We start from the raw sequence: 16,354 nt of genomic DNA, 5'->3' as shown, positions 1-16,354 counted from the left end.
CTATTAAGCCCCATGACACATCTGTAGGCCATCATGCAAAAATCAAATTGATCCAATGAACCAATTCACCATCGAGTGGACCTTACCCGGTAACAATTATCTCTCCAACTATGTATGCAACATTTAGAATTGATCCTTAGGGGCCATTAGAAACCGCAACGAGACCTAGCAAATGAACTGATTGTTGATTGAACCTATTTCCTGTAAATGATTCGGTCATCCATATTAAAGGGCACTGATTAAATGATTCAAAATTTTAAAATCAATGTGACATTTGCATGACAGCCCATGAAATATGAATTAGAACTAGTAAGTGAATTGAAATGTCTCATACAAAATTACGCAACCAGCATCGGTATAAATTCAATCATTTACCATACAACAACGATAGCAACATAACAACATGGGACAAAAAAAAAATATATTTTTAGAAGAGAGTGTTGGATTACGCACTCAAAGATTTACACAAAAATTGCATACTTGGGTTACATGCATTGGTAACAAAATTACATATTCGCTTGATAACTTATAATCAGATTGGTGGATATTTATTGGACGGTTAAAAATGAAAAATATCTAATGGTCTTATCTCATTAAATAAGTGTCTGTTGAACCACAAGTCAGCTCTGCGCGATAGTAGGTTCCACAAGTAAGTGGGTTCAATACGAATTAATATATTACATGCTTACCGTTCCGAAGCGTCGGCGTATTGAACGTCACACCCAACCAGAGCAACAAATAGATCGACATCACAGCAAAAATAAATAAGAATGAAAAGTTAAAGAGAAAGAGGGTTTCTGCTTTAGGCGAGATTGTAATCTTCTATCGCAGCGGCAGACCAGGCAGACCAGCGGCAGAGGAGTCGTAGAAGTTGAGGAAAGAAAAAAATAAAGAAAGAGAAGAAAGGGGTTTCTTGCCTCTGAGAGAGAGGGAAAGAGAGGGGGAGAGAGTGAGAGAATGAGCAACGGAGGCGGCAGCAGCAGCAGCAGCAACGGGAAGATTATGAATGGGGTGTCTTCGATTCCGGCAGCATCGAGGAAGATGGTGCAGAGCTTGAAAGAGATTGTGAACTGCCCAGATCACGAGATCTACGCCATGCTAAAAGAATGTAACATGGACCCCAACGAAACCGTCAATCGACTCCTTGCCCAAGGTTGTCAATCTCTTCCTCTTCTCCGATCTCTCCATCAATCCTTTTTCTAGGGTTCCGATCTTCCGCGCACACAGGCCCCCTCTTTCTTTTTCTTGGAATATTTGATGATCCGGAAACCGCTTTCTTTATATTTTATTTCGTTTTCCTTCTTCAATCGCTTTCTCCCATTCCAGGGATGCTGGTATCTTCTTGATGTCGCTATCGGTCAAGAAAACACCCATATTCGTGTTTCGCTGATCGTGACTCCGCACTGTGTGTGTTTTTTATTTTTTATATCTCGTCTTTTTAGTTCTAGATATGTACAGTCTGTTCCTGTTGATCCCGATCTCCTCGATGAGCAAAAAGATTGTAACTTCAAATTGGAAGTTTCATTTTTCCCCCTCTTCAAACCCTTCTGTTTTAGGATACAATTTCCATTCCATTTACTGCCGAGAGCTGTCTTTCTATTTTCGCCAGCATCGATCACTCATCGCCTTTTTTTTTTTTTTTCCCACTCTAGGTCTGTTGTCCTTTTTAAATAGATCTGTAACAGAAGGTAGGATTTTGCAATTCTTGCGGTGTTCTTTAGCTGTGGTTGATTTTGATCCACTTTAGTACTTGAGTACATTTGCTTTTTGTTTACCAAGTGAACATCTATAGCTAGTTTATTAGAGGATGTAGCTACTTTACACTGATTAATAACAGGTTATTTGCATTTATATTTTTTTCTGAGGTTGAAATTTTAGGTTCAAGAATTTCCTCTTTTCAACATGAACCTTGCTTCTAATTCGATAATTATGGATCTTGCAGATCCCTTTCATGAGGTGAAGAGCAAACGGGAAAAGAAGAAGGAGGTGAGTGCGTATGTGAAGGTTATAGGTTTCTGTTGTTTGTTTGAACTTTGATCCTTTTTTCTCACCATCAACTGTCTTGACTGCAAGTTGTGTGGCCCACTGCACATTAAATTGCTGTGCTTTGCTACTTGATTCTTGGATTTTCATATATTTTGCTGGATGAGTACAGCCCCACAAACAGGACTTGTATTTAGATGTGGCAGTTTGGTGCATGTGTGCATGATCCTGGCCTTTTGTAAGGCAGGCTCCATTGTGTAGATCCCTGATCCAAGAAACAGTGAATAGTGGAGAATGGTCAATGTGCACAAAAACAATAATTGGTGAAGAATGGTCAATGTGCACAAAAACAATAATCGGTGAAGAATGGTCAATTGTCCACATGCAACATGCTCGTGTCTTGCTTGATGAGTGAACTGTTCTTACTCTTGGGCCAGGAGTCTACATGGTGGAGAACGCTGAATTGTCCACATACAATATGCATGCGTATTGCACGTGGTGGTCTGGATCTTGCTTGGGTTTGCCACATTGGCAAGTGTGCTGGTGGGTCTTGATGCAATTGCGGTTCACATTAACAATTGCTAATCACTTCAATCTTTTACACATAGAACTTATTGCTTTTGCTGAAAAGAGGCAATGTTCTTACCTTATCATACTGCCTATTGGCCTGCGTAAACTAGGAACATGTTTCTGACTTCCTACAAAAATACCAGATGTAATCCTCATGTCAGTTGCATTACTTTCAACAACAACAATAACTCACAGTTCCCTTTTGGACTCACATCTCTCCAGATAAAGGAAACCACAGAATCCAGGTCTCGAGGTGTGAGCAGCGCCACAAATCGTGGAGGTAGGGGTGGCATGGACCGTAATGCTGGACGCAGTGGCTCTGCTCAATTCAGCTCAAATGGTATGTGCATGGGACTACAAAATCCTGTTCTGCATATGGTGGTGCATACCTTTGCGGGTTTTTTTATTATTATAATTTTTTGAAAATTTGTTATAATGTAAATTTTGGTAGTTGAAGTTCCATACGAGGCATTTATATTTATGAGTTCTTTCTTTGCTGTTTTGTCAGAGCCTGGAGTTACGCGTGGTAAAGCTGCATACAAGAAAGAAAATGGGGCAAGTGCTATTCCGAGCTCATCTTCTGCATCTGGTATTGCAGGACATAATACTAATCGCAAGTCTACATCTCTGAGGTGAGTTCAGTTGCAACTTCAGAAGAAATGTCTGCTGTGTTTTTGCAGAACATTAAGAGCTACAGATGCAACTTAAATGAATGAGCTCTGTAAAAAAATATATTAAGTGCTGTCTTTACTGATTTTTTTGTACCCTCGGTATTATGCATCTTGTTAGTCTTCAACTTATATATTCTGTCTGCTTACTTAGCCTGTTACATATGCTCATGCTTCCATGCATATAATAGTGATGAAAGTCATCCCCTTGTTCTTGCTTTATTAAGCTGGGATTGAATCCATTGACTCAATTATGTGCTTTTTTGTGAGGCACTGCTATGGCATGAGGCTCCGCTCAACTGAAATTCATTGATACAGACATAAGAAGTTGCAGTCTGCCTTGGGTTGTCCTACGCTTAATAGAAAGCAACTCCTTAGTTGGATTACCACGAGCAATCTGGATTCAGTTTTTCACTTCTCCTACTGCTTAGCAGAAATCAAATCCTCAGTAGGATCACCAGGACATTTTCGTTTATTACTTAATTCATATTGATCTAGAATTTTTTGCAATTATTATATAGCTTTGCTACTGTGCTACACCCACACACACCTCTGATGCAGCTATACTTGCCCCCTTGGAACATGCGCGAGACATTTTAGTGAAAGTCTTCGTGTTAGGAGTTAGAATTCAAGAAAGCAAAAGAGGAGGATCAAGCAACATCAAAGATCCAGGGCTATTTAGTTAAAAGAAAGGGATAAAAGTACACAGTTTTTCCATGGTATTGCAAATGCAGGGAGAGGAAATAATCAGATTCATGTATTAGCAGTGGACATGGAAAGAATAGAAGAGAAATACTTGATATGTGACTTCTTTGTGAAGTTTTATTCCAATCTTCTCTCTCATGATGGGTGGAACTGGTTTAGGGTGGATAACTTGGACTTTGATCAAGTTGAGGTGGCATAGGCAACTTGGTTATAAAAACCTTTTGAAGAGGAGGTTTGGGATGCAATCAAATGCCTTAGGAGCAAGGTATTCCATAACGGCCGCCACTGTTACCTTTACGGTACGGCTGTAACGTCCATTGCAGCCCTTGTAAAGGCCATTATCATCTCTTCTTTAATTAAAAAAAAAATCTGAAAAACCTATATCGGTCCTATCATGGACCGTTACAGCCTTTACGGGGGGCATAATGGGCCGTTACGGGGGCTATATCAGCTGTTACGGGTCATTCTTTATATAACGGCCATTACAACTGTTACGACCCCATAACGTGTAATGGTTACCACCATTACCTTTATGTAATGGCCTTTACGGTCCCATAATGACCGCATGGCACGCCATGCTTAGGAGTGATAAAGCTTCAGGTTTTGATTGATACATGATTGCATTCTTTCAGGTCTTCTGTGAAGATGTACAAGCTGATGTGATGGATTTCATTTCAAAGTTGTATGAAAGAGGCTAATTATCCAAGGACATTCGTTCCTCGTCCTTTTCTTTGGTCCTTAAGTAGGAGCTGAAAGTCTCAAAGATTTTTGGCCCTATTAGCTTAATTGGCAGTCCTTGTAAACTGTTGGCTAAATCTCTTGCTAATCTTATTACACAATGTTCTTGGGAAATCATCTCAAAGGCTAAGGGGCATTTGTTTATGATAGACAAATTCTGAATTTTAGTAGTGCTCTTATTGTTCATGAATGCATTGACTCTATGTACAGGATGGGGAACTTTGGCATAATGCTTATGATCATGTGGATTGGAACTTTGTTTTTTATATGCTAAGAAGAATTTTTTTGGGGATCAATAGAGGAATTGGATGAGGGAATGTATGCTCGTAGCCTTCCTTTTAGTTCTATTGAATGGATCTCTCAAAGGTTTTGCCAGGGATATGGAGGGCTTTGAGTTTGACAAGGTTATCCTCCCCATTTCTCCTCATGGGGTCTGCCGAGGTTAGTAGGGTGTTGATCTAGGCGAGGAAGGTTGGTTAGTTCAATGTATCTTGGTTGAAAATGTAGACCTCATATCTATTACCTTTAGTTTGTTGATGACATTTTCTTGTTTCATGAGGCCGAGCAATCTCAAGTCAATCATCTGCACATGGTTATTTGGTGAGTAGTAGTATTTGGGCAAAACATAAATATCTAGAAGGGGTGTGAAGTTGCGCATTAGGTTGGGTGAACGAGATTTAGATGTCTTCATGCAAATTTTCATATGCAAGCCGAATAAGCTACCCTCCACTTATCTTGGGGCGGGCGGCCCCTATAACCCATGTGATTTGGGGTCCGTGTCAGCCGGGTGGCTTGTGTGAGGTGGAACCCATGGATTTGAGGCTCACGATGACACGGAATCTCATGGATTTGTCGCCCACGAGGAGGGTTCGGCCAAGGATCTAACCTATGGATTTGGGGCCCACGATGGGGCAAAATCCATGGATTTTTGGCCCACGAGGAGGGTTCAGCCGAGGACCTAACCCATGCTTTTGGGGCTTGGGCTATGAGATAAATGGATTAATTCGCCACACTCTATTAGTTCGAGCTTTTAGAGCAGGTGGTTAATTGTCTTGCATCAGTCTGACTTAGTTACTCTAGCTTTTGAAGGATCAGAGTATCATATTAGCCCATTTGATTCCACAAGCTCAATAGTTCTGGTATAACCAAATGTGATTGCGAAGAGTGGAGGTTGGCCAATTTGGAATTTGGAGAGGCTACAATGAGACAGAATATAAATTTTCGTGCTTGAAATGGGTCAATTTACCTCCAGTGTGGATGAAACCTGTTCATTGATCAGCTCACTCTACCGCATAAGAATAGAAATATAAGCATATAATTTGAGTACAAAGAACAAAAATTACACGCCTGCCCCATGACAAATATATCGAGTGATTATTAAATAATTATAAGAAAAAACAAGCTTGATGTAGGATGATGGTAACTACCCTAGGATGTAAGATGAGAGATCAATTTACACATTAATTTCTACAATCAACATCTAAAATCAAACATAACTATGTAATAGATTTGAAAATTTAGATTTATAATGTGAAGGTCCTAGGTTATCACATACGCGGTGCACAAAAATATAAAATAATTCAAGAGTGGCTCACGTGAAAGTAGGGACTTCCAATCTAACGTGGATAGTGCAACAACCACGTGGATAGACAAAGATGCACGCAAAATTCTAGTTTGGGGAAAGTTTCACAAAAATTCATATTTTCATTAGGGTTTTGTATTCATGGATGAAGATTTAGGAATGGAGTTTTTTTGGGATTCAAAGGATTTAGGACTATGAGGTTTTGGAGGAAAATCAAATACGGAAAACCCCAAACGGGGGCCCACACGTGTCTAGGTAAATGAGAAGAAAGAGAGGGAGGATCGAGTGGTGTTTTGATGAGTTTAGAAGGTTGTAATGGAAGGGGAAATAGAAAGACAAGAGAAGAAGAATACTTTTTAAAGAAGAGAAAGAGGAAGGATGTACCCTGGGGAATCTACTACCAAACAAGCTTCCACCCTTCCACAATTCAATTGGAAGGGAGAGTTTCTCACAAACCCTAAAACATAAGGATGAAAATTCATTCACACAAGAGAGCCCCTCTCTTTTTTCCTTTATTCTCAATAACACTACCAGGGTTGGACCTCCACCCTCCTGTGCTTTTATAATTAAAAATTTGGAGTATTTACAACTATGTCACTCACTTAAGTGAAATTGCCCATCATTGAAAATAAGAAAACAAAAACACTTATTATCAATCTCAACCATCAAATAAATCCTAAAAATAACAAAAAATATAAAGGAAGCAAGATCAGAATCCAAGGGGCACAAATCTGGAAGATCTGGCAGCCCGATGGCCTGTTCAACATGATCCGACTGTCGGATCAACACGAAATAAAAATCATATGAATAAAATGGTCTCCAAAGCAGTCCACACTCATCATCCCAAAGTGGGGTCTTCTTGATGCGCGTCTAATGCATGTATGGTCTTCAAAATGGCTCGTCGGGCCCCATATGGAACTTGTCTCCCATCTATCAAGAAAGCTGCGCTGATGTGGGTGGTTGTCTCGGTCTCTGGTGCACTCGAGTAGGTCCTCTGATGTCCCCATAAATGCTCAATCCCCTTCGTTAAGCTGGGGGTAGAGGAAGTTGATACATATTCTCTTTTATGTTACCAAGCAATAGCTTTGACATTTTGCCTCTATTACCCATGCTTATTATTGTGGTTGGAAATTTGTTAAAGAAAGATCAAAACTAGAATGAAAGCTAGCTATCCATTAGGGCAATGGATAACAATTGTTGGTTACAAGAGAAGATCTTGAAACACCATTTTTAGCTAGCAAGTGTGCAACTGAAATATGAACTTTTCTTGTTAATAGCTTTTTGTACATCGTCATTCCACCACCAAGTTTCCTTAAAGGATTAGCTTTTCGTTCTTGATCCCCCTAAAACATTTTCCCCCCACTTCTAGCCCTTTCGGGCCTTTAATTATTTTTTGTTTGTTGTTTTCTTTTTTGCCTTTTGTTGTGGCTTTTTATTAAATCTATTCTCTCAAAAGATTTTTTTCCATGTTCCTATTGCACTCAACCATCTCATTCTACATAATGTTTTCTTCTTTCTCGACACCCACCCACCCACCCACCCACATGGGCACTTGATCCCTTGTCTCTGTTTTGAAACAGAGTTAGTCTACCACTGAGCCAAGGAACCAAACCCATTCTTCTTTCTCGACATTCCACTTCTCCATCAGTTGATTTATGAATAACGCTGTTTTCTCCCCTTTTAAATTCTATCACCTAGTCTAGATACCTATTAATTTCAGTCCCTTTCTTCCATTTCTTAATGTAAACATACATTTCCATTAACCTATATTGTGTAGTCAATCTCTCTTCAGGTATCACCTTTAGTCCTTACATATTCATTGTTTTGTCTCCCTAAGTAGAAAGAAATCTATTTGGCTTGTATGTGATCCACTTCCGAAAGTTATTAAATGTTCGTCTCTCTTTTTTAAGGATGTGCTTGTTACAACTAAGTTTTATGCTGTGACGAAATCAAGAATAGCTTCTTCCATCTCATTTATTCTCCCAAAACCATATCTTCCATGTCCCCTTTCATATTCCCTACTTTCTTTTCCTACATGACCATTTAAGTCTCCTTGTACAAGTATCAATTCTTCGTTCAAAATTTCTTGCATTGGTGCATCCATATCCTTCTCTATTAACTCTATCCTCTAGAGCTAACTGTGGTGCATATGCACTAAAAACATTGTTTATCTCCTCTCCTAATGCAAGTTTTATGAATAAAATCCTATTAATTACTCTCTTAACATCTACAATTTTGTCTTTTAAATCTTTATCTACCACTACCCCTACCCCATTTTTATTATTGTCCTTTCTTATATTATATACCAAAGCTATATATATATATATATATATATATATATATATATATATATATATATATATTAGTTTTGGCTCCTTTCTACTTGGGTCTCTTGAATGCAAGCTATGTTAACTCTCCTTCATTTCATTGTATCTACTAACTCCACGGTCTTACTAGTCAATATCCCTATATTCCACGTGGCATTTTTACTTGTGTGCATTTAGATTGGCACGGAACCCTTGCCTACTTCTCCCCGCGACCAGGCACTGCTCTAGCGCATTGCTTCTGGGAATGTCCCAGACAACCCTTGCCCATTTCTAACCACACCCGAGTTTGGATGCAGCATGTTACTTATAGGGAACGCCTTAGCATGAGTTTGTGCCACATTGTTTGGATTCATGTTGGAAGTTATGGCATAAGTTTTTCTTTCTTATGCCGGCTGGGAAACTGACCTAACCCTCCTTTATCTGGGCTGCGGACCAGCAATGAGAGCATAAACTCCCACAGGTGCAGTGTGATAGACTACTACATAAATTGACTACAATCAATCACTATCTAATAGTCTATTACATAGGTTGATTACAATCAAGCACTATCTGATAGTCTATTACATGGGTTGACTACAATCAACAAATTGATAGCGGGGCCGCACATTATGACATTATGTCCTTCATATTTATCGATCCTTGCTAATTTACCCTGATCAATATGATTATGCATTCATAGCTTATTAAAGGCTTTCAAATATTTGATCTCGTCTTCAAGCACGTCAGGAATCCTGTGGAATATCTCAAAAGAATCGCTTAAAGAAGTGCTTGAAAGATGAAGGGTTTTAAAAGGAATGGATTTTTGTTGTTGTTGTTGCTGTTGTTGCTGCTGCTGCTGTTGTTTTGGTGCTTTTATGGTTGCCCATGCAAAAAAAAATGTCACCTAGATGTATACTTCTCAGCTCTGATAAACTTTAGAGTCCTTATCTTTTCTCCAATTTTGTAACTATAGATGAAAATATTAATGCATGCTGGATGGATCATAATCTGTGGTATTCAATGGTCATGCACTCCTATTGTTTGAACTCAATGATGAATTCCTTGGTGTGTTGCAGTGGTGGCATATGATGTGATATCTTGTATGAATCCAGGTTGACGTGCATGCTTAGTTGTGGGTTGATTGTTGATGTGCTCTTTTGATTTCTGTTGCAGTGATTCTGTTTCCGCGGAAAACACAGTACCGATGATGGGCTCACCTGATATCATCCCTTTCTCCTCACAACCTTCTCCAGGATTTCAACCTGCCTGGATGGGAGTACCTGGACAAGTTTCAATGGCTGACATTGTGAGGATGGGCAGGCCACATGGCAAGGCTTCCAATGTGTCAGCTGCGTCAACTGAGACTTCCTACCCGCCACATAATGCAAATGTGTCCAGTACATCACCACACAGTGTCAAACATCCCCCAGTTTCCATGCCTCTACCATCAGAATCATACCATGATTTACATTCTACTCAAGATCCTGCTTCAAAGGTTTCAGAGATAATTCCCGATCAAGGCATTGCTGTGAACCAACATATCTCTTGCGACGAATGGCCCTTGGTTGAGCAGTCACCTGGTGTAAGTGGGTCATCCGTTGCGGATTCTGCCGGTGCTTCTGTGCTTTATGCTGAGCCACCATCTTCATCTACCTTGCATGTTGATAGAACAACTTTGCATCTAAATTCTCGGCTTGATGAGGTCCAAGTCACAGAGGGAATTGTTGCTATTGACAATCTAACTGCTGAGGCATCTGATAGACAGTTACAGGGAGATGATTCGGGAGGGGGATCTCATTTTGATGATAACTCATTTGAAAACAGAAGTTCATACCAGCCTCAGAGGCTTGCATTTGAACATCAGGAAGGTAATCATTAATATTTTAAATTGAATTTTGCATTGTTAAAAACTCGGCGAGTCAACTCAGTGATTGGCCAAGTTGACTGGGATCGACACAAACAAGCTGATTTCTTGTACGACTTGGCTCATGACAGGAACTTGCTGATTTAAGTAAACTTGCCTGATTCTTTGGAAAACTGGGTGGATGCATTGAGTTGTATGTGACTCGAACAGGTTCCAAATTCCACAAAACAATCATGGGTTTTGAACCCACATCCATTTATATGGAAGGAACACTACTCCCCACCATCACAGTGAACTGAATTTGAAAACTTTGCATACTTTTAGATAATGACTTCTGCGGACAAATGCTTGTTCATCACTATGTCATGTACATAGTACATATGGTAGGCATTAATGCCAACCCAGATTGTACAAATCATGGGTCTCATTGTGGATGGAGCATAGCCCTAAGATGACATTGGTTCATCATCATCATCATCGTCATCATCATCATTTAAGCCTTATCCCAATTAGTTGGAGTCCACTACATGAATCCTGTCTGCCATTCCACTCTATCAAGGGCCATACCTTCAGCTATTCCATAGGTCAATGAGTCTTTTCTTACAACCTCCATCCACGTCCTTTTGGTTTTTCCCCTTGATTGGATGATCCTGACCATCCAATTAGTTGCGATCAATTGGATGGTTAAAAGTAAAATGGTCAAGGTCCAAATTCAGTGAGAGAAATCAGATGGGTGTTAGTGTAAACTTGAATCTATGCTGTTTCATCATAGTCCCATGATTTGGACAGTCCAGATTGCTGTATGCCAAATGTACAATAGAGAGACCACATACCACAACTAACAGAATGGTGGACGTTCACTTGAGTCCAATATCAACAATCAAATTCAACGTCAAATGTTGTTAAGTCATCTAGTCAGTGTGATTTTCTGGTATGTACCATCCCCTATGGGGTCCACAATTTGGGTGATCTGGATGATGTAATTACATCCAATCTGTCCAATGGATTATAGATGAGAAACCTACACTCTGATAATGGTGGTGAATGCTTGTGTTGAAAAAAAAAAATAAAAAAAATCAAACTTCCTTGAGCCATGAAAAATTGTGCTAGAGATTGAAGAGGTGACTCGCTACACATGTTGTGGCAAACAATCTTGGTCTCTCATCATGTGGGTTCCACATGAGCATCCCTAGCCCAAAAATCATTCCACTGCGCTCAACTAGCTGGACTGCATATGCATGACAAAATGGATGGTAAGAAAAAAAAGATGACTGGTCCATAGTCAGCATGTACTGATTAGCCACATGATTAGTGACCTGTCCTGATATTGCAGCAAGCTATGTTCATGGTGGGACCTATTTGATGAGTAGCCGTTCTCACGCTCATGCATGTTCCAGATGTGCCTCCAGCTTGAATCATATGGCATTAATAAATACACTCATTCTTTATTACTTTTGGCCATGCAATAGTAGCGTTGGACTTTTTTTACCCAGAAGTAGATGGCATGGGTACATTTGTCAGTTAGGAGCGGGTGTAAATGATGGCTTCTATTACTTTTGTTATCAATACACCTAGTCAAAACTTGTGAAACCTAGCCAGGCCATTGTCAACTTGTCTGAGTTTTGACTCATTGGTCAATCTAGCTGAGTTTGGCTTCCCGGTTTTCGAACAATGGGCCTTGGTGCTTCTCTATTTAATTTTATTGTAGAGAACCGTTGGAATATTTGTATCTGCCATGCATTTGAACTAGAATCACCCACAATGACATGCCTTGGGTAGTGTGTCTAAGAGTTTATATTGACTATTGAGTGCTAAAACCTGTATACATGTACGGTGTGTCTCGGGTAGTCTGTCCTGCTGATTCATTTCTCATCAATCTGTATTGTGGAGTGGGAGAATATATTGACCGCTAAAAACTGTGTTCTAAATATCTGTTTTTTCTGTCTGTTCTCCACGCATGATTATTTGGAATTTTGGATGAGTTCTGAATCTGTAAGTTGACTAGCCAAATCGGAGTAGGTGCCTCTGGAGTTTAGAACCTTGGTGATGATTACTCTGAATCAGTGCTCATCGATTGTTACATTGTTCCCAAAAAAGCATAGGAATCTTTGAAACCCCAATTGTCATATATGTTCCGCTGCTACGCTACATTTTGGTGATTTATTGTTGTAAATCTTATGGCATGTAAATGTTTATCTGACTAGCTTTAGACTGGTAAGATCATTTTGACTTGCATTTGTAAGTTCAAGAAGAGAACCTAGATGACAAAGCTTCCAACCAGCACATGAACATCGACCGAGTATCCAACACTTGTGAAAATATGCACAAAAGATGGTACCTTTTCTATGATATGTTGGGTATCATTTGAACCTAGCTTGTAGTTTAAGGATTTGTAAACAATTTGTATCATCATCACGTGGTAACCATTGAATGTTTTCTTTTCTCTTAACTGTGGAAGTCCATTGATTTCTTTCCACGAATTGGGGAAGCTCACACTTATCTGTTCCAGATTATCCTGTACCTTCTTCAGTTGAAGATGTTGGTGTCACAGTATCATCAGCTGCTGCAAGCTTACAGCAACTAAGTTTACAGAAAGGAGAAGTAGGTGCACGTGCTGCAGAGGGTAGCCCTGCAGTCATAATTCCAGATCATCTGCAGGTCCCAACTGCGGACTTCTCGCATTTGAGCTTTGGTAGCTTTGGATCTGGTCTCAATCCTACATTTTCCGGATCATTTGCATCAAAGGCCCTGAAGAGTAACTTGGAGGAACCATCTGTAGCAGATGCTCCTCCCGTTGAATCCTCAGATACCAGGTGTGGCCATCGTCATTCACATTGCAATTGGACTTATGTGGATGTCTTGTGATGTTTTGATGTTTCATTGTGGCAGAAATCCTGAGTACTATGGCAATGAGCAACTGAGACCTGCCTCAAATGAGAATGTGGATTCACCTTCGTCTTCACAACCTGAGGTTGTAAAACATGATAACCCTGTAGAAGCGACACATGGGCATCAGTACCCATTTCCATCTGTAGCTGGTTATTCATTTGAAAATGCCACACAGGCAAATGCTGCAGCATACTCCTACCCTCATACAAACCCTCAGATGCAGAATCTTGCTCCATTTTCAAGTGTAATGGTAATGTTATACCAGCTTATCTTTTATAACCTTGGTAGAGTTGTAGTCCTTGCTAAGTTATTTTCCTTGAGAACAAGAATACCTCTACCCGTATCCATGAACACATGAGTTCCATATTCACAAACACATACCAGTTAAAATCAAGTGTAGTGCCTTCACCATGAACTTAATGTTTTAAGCAAGATTTGGTGGGGAAATTATGGTGACTAATGACCATTATTTGTTTGCTGGTACATGCTAATAAGTATGTTTAGCGTTGAACTCCCCCTCTGTGTATGTCAGTACTGGCTGATTCTATGTTCTGTAATTTTTTTGTCAAGAACATGCTTTGTAATTTTAAGAGGACTTGTTTTTGTAGTTTTAACATAACTTGTGAAAAAGAACATAATAAATGACAGATGCTCCACTTCTCTCGGAGCATGGTAAGTTATAGTGCTCCTATCTGCATTGGTTCACTCGGACAGTCAAATCGACCAATCGGAACTGTCCCTTAAGTCTAAAACACATTTCATGGGCTATTGTGCAAAAATTGCACTGATCAGATTATCCAACCCATCCTTTATTTGGCCTTATTTTCTATAGTCATCCTTTTTCCAAGCCATGTATGAGATGGTTAAATTTCCCAGCACAAGTGATTCTCTAGAATCAATAGCAATCCATGATAGGTTCAACAAACATATAGATCAAATTGTTTATTTGACCTATTTTCATGTAAACTACAAACCCAAGTCCTCTTCAAAATACAAAGAGCATTCTTGACAATAATATTATTTACAAACCTAAAAAATTCAAGTTCTGACATGCTGCATAGTATGCAACGTATGGTGTGAGCAAGCATTTAATTTAGGAGCAATGTGTTGCAATAGAACTCTCAATATTGCTTGTAGTATCAGTTAATATTTAGCTTTCTCAAGTAGGTTGTTTGTATGAATAACAAAAAATGTTATAGAGATCTCATCTGGACCATTTAGTTCATAAACACCAACAATCATCGTCATCATCTAAGCCTCATCATCATCCAAGCTTTATCCAACTAATTGGGGTCTGCTACTTCATAAACGCCAATCTGTGGATTGACAAAATCACCATGCATTCTGTTTGTTATCACTTCATGATATCACGACCAAAGGAAGGTTCAATCTAGAGTTTGATTGAACTCTGTTTTCTGGAATTCAGAAGTTTTACCATTGTTGTTTAGTGAATAATCATCTTCTCATTTCTATGGCTATCTCAGAATTTTATTGGTTGAACTGCATCTAGTATCCAATGTACATTTTTATGCAGATGTGTAATGCTTGGACCATGTCTGTATCATCGTTGAATTTTTAGTTTTTGAGACTTCCTTTTCTATAGAATTCATGCATCTTGGACAATGAAATTAGAGAAGGAATTGAATCCTCACGTAAAGTCTAGATTTAGCTATAGTACTGATATTTCTGATTTTCCTGTTTCATTGAAGCGTGATACTAGACATTTCTTTGGTGCATTTTCCTTCAGGGCTTGTTTGGATTCATGGAAAAACAAAAGGAAGAGAAACAGTGTTTCTAGGAAACTGTGAGGAAGGAAAAGCCATTTTCCTTGTTTTTCAACAAGATTTTCCGGGAAAATATTCCTCAATTTTCAAATTTGTTGTTTGGAAAAAAGGAATTTTGCATGAAAATTTTACTTAAAAACAGGAGGCACGTGTAGTGTTGAATATGGATTGTGGCATGTGTTGCATTGTCACATGTGATCAGTGTTGTCATATGCGATGGCATAAGTGCTTATTCCAATACACATGCCATTTTGGAACAGTGGATCGCATATGCCATGGTGGCATATGCAGTTATTGTGCCGTTAGGGCGTTTGCGGTCGCATAGAGAAGCATGTGACCGCATACGCCATACGCCGTAATTATGTGGTTATGCCATCGCATACACAATATGTGATGGCATAACTTCCCAATGGTTAGATTTCTGACTGTTATGGCTTATTTTTTGCTTCATTTTCTCTTACTATTTGCCTATAAATAGGCACTCCCACCCCTCTACTTTTACAACTCTCTTACTCTCTTAACTTTAATACTCTCATATCTGAAACTCTCTTACTTTGACTCTAATACTCTCATATCTGAAACTCTCTTACGTTGACTCTAATGCGCTCATATTTTAAACTCTCTAGTCTCTTTAGCTCTCTCTCTCTCTCTCTCTCTCTCTTATATCTATTACTCTCATTCTCTCATAAAATGACCTCAATAAAATTTGTAAGTTGTTTTTTCACATTTTTTAGTATATGCATTCATTGAAGTAGTTGTTAGTTGACTAGTTAGTCTAATAGTCTAAAAAAACTATAAAAACAATTCCCTACACTTGTAGTCTTTTTACATAAAATTTCATTTTCCTTAAAATTTCCCTTTTTTTATTAAAAAAAATGTTTTTGGGGGCTGTGTCATCACATAAGCACACAGCGCCCTTGGGTCGCATGGGATCACTTGTGCCATTTTAAAACATTGCACGTGACAGATTGGCAGGTGTAGCATTGTGGCAAACGTGGGCTGCTTGAAGATGGATGGTGGCACATGTTGTACATGTATTATGTTGGCACATGTGGGGTGCTTGAAGATGGAAGGCGACACATGTGGGGTGCTTTAAGACAGAGGGTTGCGCATGTAGCACATTGACCATATGGGATGCTTGAAGATGGTGGCACATGTTCCCCATAAAATGCATGGGTGCATGTGGCAAACATGGAGCTCTTGAAGATGGGAGGGCGGTACATGTGGTACATTGGCACTACAACATGTGTGGCACATTGGCAGAT

General features: G+C 39.3%; 1 protein-coding gene across 2 annotated transcripts in view; it reads left to right on the top strand.

Moving 5' to 3' along the window:
* Nucleotides 1-795: 795 nt before the first annotated feature.
* The window catches only part of LOC131245644 (actin cytoskeleton-regulatory complex protein PAN1-like), a 28,633-nt gene continuing 13,074 nt past the window's right edge, over nucleotides 796-16,354 (top strand). Inside the window, exons 1-7 of one of the 2 annotated variants that reach the window (XM_058245232.1) lie at nucleotides 796-1,153; nucleotides 1,943-1,986; nucleotides 2,776-2,893; nucleotides 3,062-3,185; nucleotides 9,726-10,420; nucleotides 12,947-13,229; nucleotides 13,306-13,555. In XM_058245232.1, the coding sequence (XP_058101215.1) occupies nucleotides 958-1,153; nucleotides 1,943-1,986; nucleotides 2,776-2,893; nucleotides 3,062-3,185; nucleotides 9,726-10,420; nucleotides 12,947-13,229; nucleotides 13,306-13,555 (1,710 nt within the window). In that variant the 5' untranslated portion in view covers nucleotides 796-957. Of the gene's footprint in view, nucleotides 1,154-1,942; nucleotides 1,987-2,775; nucleotides 2,894-3,061; nucleotides 3,186-9,725; nucleotides 10,421-12,925; nucleotides 13,230-13,305; nucleotides 13,556-16,354 lie in introns of both variants that reach the window. The other variant, XM_058245231.1, reaches the window with a different exon arrangement.

The sequence above is a fragment of the Magnolia sinica genome, chromosome 5 (genome assembly GCF_029962835.1).
Source record: "Magnolia sinica isolate HGM2019 chromosome 5, MsV1, whole genome shotgun sequence".
Taxonomy (NCBI): domain Eukaryota; kingdom Viridiplantae; phylum Streptophyta; class Magnoliopsida; order Magnoliales; family Magnoliaceae; genus Magnolia; species Magnolia sinica.
Note: the sequence above shows the minus strand (reverse complement) of the source record. Positions and strands in the feature narration are given on the sequence as shown.